Source organism: Primulina tabacum, chromosome 16 (genome assembly GCF_025594145.1).
Source record: "Primulina tabacum isolate GXHZ01 chromosome 16, ASM2559414v2, whole genome shotgun sequence".
Lineage (NCBI taxonomy): Eukaryota > Viridiplantae > Streptophyta > Magnoliopsida > Lamiales > Gesneriaceae > Primulina > Primulina tabacum.
Window position 1 is genome coordinate 22,808,497 of NC_134565.1, and position 5,512 is coordinate 22,814,008.

At 34.5% G+C, this 5,512-nt stretch overlaps 1 protein-coding gene across 1 annotated transcript; it reads right to left on the reverse strand.

The window, feature by feature from the left end:
- Window positions 1-1,738: 1,738 nt before the first annotated feature.
- Window positions 1,739-4,560, reverse strand: LOC142528847 (galacturonosyltransferase 8). The gene is made up of 3 exons (XM_075634080.1): window positions 4,222-4,560; window positions 2,616-3,869; window positions 1,739-2,281 (listed from the first exon to the last, which is right to left on the reverse strand). Exons 1-3 carry the CDS (start codon window positions 4,399-4,401, stop codon window positions 2,006-2,008), a joined length of 1,710 nt encoding a protein of 569 aa, XP_075490195.1. The 5' UTR covers window positions 4,402-4,560; the 3' UTR covers window positions 1,739-2,005.
- Window positions 4,561-5,512: the final 952 nt, after the last annotated feature.

A 5,512-nucleotide genomic window follows, 5' to 3' on the forward strand; every position in this document is an offset into this window, starting at 1 on the left:
ATATGTTTATGGTGATATGAAAATGTTTATGACAGTGTTTATGAAAATGTTTAGGAAAATGTTTTTGTTTTAAGTTTAAGCATCATTATGAAAATGTTTTTATTTAAAGTTTATGAAAATGATATTTTAAGTACAAGTATTTTCACTATTGTATGTGACCTATATACGTATTATGTTATTATCAAGATTATAGTGTGTTGAGTATTTAGTCTCATTAGGTGTGATTGATGCAGATGATTATGATAATAATGTTAATGAAGGTCTTGATGGTTGATTTTGCTGGACTGAAGGTGCACATAACCCAAAGATCGATGTTAGTTTTCCATACTAGTTATGATTTATGATTTTAAGTTATGTTAAAGATATTTATGACTTTTATTTATATTTATGAGTGGTTTTTGAGATATTAAAAGTATGAGCTATACCTTTCAAATATTATTTTTAGGTTTGGTAAAACGTTTGATTTTACGATGTGAACTATTTTCCATTGGATTTTTAAATTGTAGTTGATTGTTTTTATTTTTAAAATGAGGCAAGGTATTTTTAAAAGTATACATGTGTATATTTCGAATTATTTAGATTAAGGAGGAAAAAAAAAAATTTAACATGTTTTAAGAAAACTAACAGTAGTCTTTTCAACTATACTCTCAGACTTCCGTTTAAATCTAAAGCTTCAAGTCTCTTCTCTGTACTTCAACTCTTAACGGAAGTGGCCTGATCTATGAAACTCTTTATCGTTCCCAAAAACGGGGGAAAAAGTAGCAGCGACGAAAACGAATTTTGTTGTTTAACTTTTTTTAATAAAAAAAACAAAAAGTCAGTTTTTCAATACCCTCGTATGTATTCTCTATCGATCTACGCTTCAAATCATGTATTTGATGTAATTTTATCTCTGAGATTCGAGCATATCCTCTCAGCAGGCACTGTTAAGTTCGTATTAAATACGCTAACAAATATTTCAATAACTCTCAAACCATGGGTTACAAATTTTTCAGATTATTATTATTTTTAATCAAAACATAGTACTTTAAATCTTTCAGTGTCGAAGTAAACTGAAACAAATGATATCAAAATGTTGCAAAAATGAGACAGCCCTTCACATTTATAATTTAGCCACAGGTTCTACCACCAGAATCAAACCATCGCGAGCTAAAAAGGAAACAAGAGAAAAAACAACAAAATCTTAGGCAGCCAATACAAGGGGGTTATGATATAAATGGGAGAGAATTGAAATGAGAGATTGTTAAGAGTTGAGGAATTTGAAACATCACCCCAAACATTGAGTACATAAATAGGAATACTTCCATGTAATTCTTAATATCAACTCTCTAATTTTCTGGCAATCAACTATTTCCATCTCCTTTTAACTTGGAACTACTTTTGAGATGAATTTCAAAATGTTCGACCATATTCTTATTATTTAGTTACAATATTCATCCTTTTCTATATTGAATTGGAGATCACCATTTAAAGCTAACTCGATCATATTCATTACAACTCTTTCAAATGTTCTTACTCAGGGATGTTTCTCTTTGATCATAAATTTGTCATACATCCATTCATATATATGTGTGCTCCTCTAAATTAGTTTGGAGCTAGTTGAAAATGTATACCAGTGACTCTTGGTACAATGCTATAAACTTAACCCAAAAAAAAACAAGAACAAAATAAATACTTGCAGAAACTATGGAAAACAAGTATCTCACAAACATCAGAAGCATTACGCAAGGCCTGTAGGTAACATCTAAGCATCATACCTAGCCAAATAATACTTAACTTTCCAAGAGAATCAATTTGTTCGTGTAAAATGACAATTTATATAATCAGCATTTAGCAACTACGAAATAATAATGACCACATAAACAATAACAGAAATAATAAGTTGTTTCAACTTCATAACTACTGCTTATAAAATTTACGTGTAAGGATAATTCAGAGCCTCAAAGGTTCTTGCAGAATTAACTTGGCTTACCATGCGAGCACAGTTTCAACAATGAGCATTTACTCATAGGCCAAAATTGCATGTCTTCACATACTCATTTTCATAATCGACATACTTCGTCCATAGTGGACGGAACTGAGAAATTGCAATGTCAAGCCATGGCTTCATATTTCCATTGAAGTGTACAACTGCAGCATTGTTGATCTCATCCCAGCTTATGCTTGGATTATATCCAAGCCCCAAAACATGCCAAGACTTGTCTAGAGGCTTCGTTGTGGAGTAGTACGTGATAAGACCTGGAGGCAATGTTCCTAATTTCCACAACGTTCGATTTTCATTCTGCAAAAGATGGAGTATATGAAGTCATATTCGCAAGAAATTAGGCATATAAAACATACAAATTAGATAAACTTGTGCTTATATAAACCAATTCTACTTCCCCCTAGTTGTAAATTTAAAAAGTAGCCACAAAAAGTTTAATGAACCTTGACATTAAAAAGTTCAGGTTATATACATATATATATGTATTAATGAAATCATGTTAGACAAATTTAAGTACCAAAAATTGCATGTTATGGTTGGATGAAAAAAAACCTGGTGTGAGAACTATAATCATTTGGAATAACCCAATAAAAGGTCATTATGTTCTAATAATGTGAGCATTTATTCTAACCAGATTCTGCCAATAGTGGTACTCTTCAGTGCACTTCTCCTTTCTCCATGCATCCAAATCAAAGAAATTCATACCATAAGCCCATGCACATGCCTTAGGACTAAACTTAGCTTTGATAAGAGGGTGAGAGAAATTCATATATTGCGCATAACGGTGAAATGATCCAAAACATGTCTCCACTGCACCATTCACCTTCCCATCCATATCAATTTTCCAAAGACCAGTCAAATCCCTTTGAACAACTATGTCATCATCCAAGAATAAAATTTTGTGCAACTTTGGGTACATTTCTGGCAAATAGAACCGAAGATGATTCAAGATTGACAGATACTTTGGGTTCCTAAACTTCATATTTGTCGTATCCTTTGTGGCATTCTCAAGCTTATTCTCAAAGTAAAACTGTTGTAACTTGGAAGACTCGAGCTGTTTTAGAACCGGCACATAAGTAGAATTTAGGAATTTATAATCTTCCACGGCCTTCACTTCAATGTGAGCACCACTGTAATCTCTCATCTTGAACATCACTTGCATGGCCCCAAGATTCATTTTATCAGTCACGACATGAAACACATGCTTCCATGGCTCTTTCGTGTTTTTTACAGCTGAGTTCACCACAACAGAAGCAGCAATCACATTATCGGAGAAAATTGCATAGTGGTAAAGCTTCGGATCCTCAATCTCTGGCTTGGGAGGGTTTCCCTCATCCGTGTACTTCTCAGGATGTGCAATTCGTTCTTCCATCAACCTTAAAGCCAAGCAGTGCAAGCTCTTGGGGATCGACTTGGCAGCAATCAAGCTTGAAAAAGCACCTTGCTTTTTTGCTTTTGTCAGCTGTTCATTCAACCCAAAGATGGTATCTTTCAACTTGTGGATTTTCAATTGATTATCAAAAGATTCTTTTGCCTCGGCAATCAATTGCCGTGTAAGCTTAATTCTTTCCTTCACCTCCTTCTCATAATGCCTCAAAACCGGCTCATTGATTGAATTGGCACCCGAATCAAAAAGAGTTCGATATGATGGTTTCGAGATCAGATCGGAGTAATTCCTAGAGAGATCTGCAAAAATCCTTACGATCTTTGAATTCTCGAGCTTGAGTTTCCTCGCATAGGAAGCATAAGCTAAAGCTAAACCTCGGTGATCCTCAGCTTGTTTCCTGATCTGATCCAGCCGTGGCTTCAAGGGATCCGACTTTAAGGCTAAAATTGATCTTCTGAGGGAAGGCAACTGGGATCCGTAGGAATCATAAGGTAAACCCTAAATTATTAGACAGAAAACGCAAAATTCAGTCACGCGATCAACGTGTCAATTGGAAGAAACTGAACTCAGAACGATCAGATTTTGATGAATTATCAGTCGAAAAATAAAGCAAAAATGGTCTTGATTACAGCCAAAGGACTGCCATATAGCCAATCAGGGATCACCAAATTATGATAACTGTAGCATAACCGACACAAAAACCGGGAAAGCCAAGCTTTCACATTCAGAATAGCAATAACGATCATTCAGAGAATGCTAATCTGCATCACGCACACTAGGCTGACCACAATTAAACTGCACATAAGAACAACTGAACGAAATTTACACAGAAAAGAGAAATCGAACTCACCAAGCTGAGATCGGCGGCATTTGAGGAACTGAGGAGAAACGAGAGTGCGATGAACAGCGAGGCCGCGATTGCAACAGAACCGGCGAGGAATTTGAAAGTGAGAGCGGAGGCCCAAAACGAATAGCCGATAGCCCGATCCGACATCGTACTCTTGCCACTACAACCCGAAATTATCGCCATTTCTTATCTCAACACCGTCAAAACATATGGTTGGATTGTGTAGTGAGAACAAGGAGATGAGATTTGAGACGATGGGCAACAGATTTCCCGATGTGTTGTATTTCCTATTGAAATAAGTGATTTATTCCAGAGTTGTGAGATGGTCATTCATGGTTTTTTTTTTTTTTTTTTGGGTGTGTCTGTTATGTCACTGAAATAAAACAATAAATAGGGAAGAAAATTTCTCCATGGGTTTAGATCTCTCGAGAAAAATCTGAAAATTTTTCCCATGGATTTGAGTCTCGCGAGGAAAATCTGAAATAGGAACACAGATTTTCGATTTTTTTTGGGTTCGGGTTCGGAGATTTTTTAAGATCCCCGATGTAGTTCAGACGAGTATAAAATTACTATCCACATTCCCGAACCCGTCCCGAAAATAATATCAATAATAAAATAAAAACATTATTTGTATTAATAACATAATAATAATATTATTTTAAAATAATAATAAAAATTAAAATATTAATATTAATATCATTAATATTGATCTTGCCACATTAATATTTAAAAACGGGGATGAGAAGTTGATCCTCGTGGTTTCGGGTTTGGGGATTCTCCAAACCCGAAAAAACGGGGATCGGACGATTACGGGAGCGGAGATGGAATTCGGGGATGGAGATGGTAAATCCGCTCCACCCCACACCATTCCATTGTTATCCCTAAACATAAAGAAAAATTTGTTTCTAATAAAAAATTTATACGCAAAAACTAATGAAATTACGAATCAATTTTGTCAGACAGATCTCTTATCCGATTCTACCTACGAAAAAATATTACTTTTTATGTCAAAAATATTACTTTTTACTAAGTAGATTCATTTCATAGATATAATTCCGTCATATCATCTCATAAAATATCTACTCAAATTTATAATTGTAAAACATCTTTCATCCCAATTGTATAGATTTTTTTTGTCATCCTAAAAACATAGTCAATTTTTTATATTTGACGGCATTTGCTCTTATTTTTACGGCTCATTGCATGGGTTTCGCTGTGAAAACGCTGATAGTCATAAAAGTCTATTAAATTTTAGTAAGATGTGATATCCTCCACCTTTTGATTTAATAGCTCA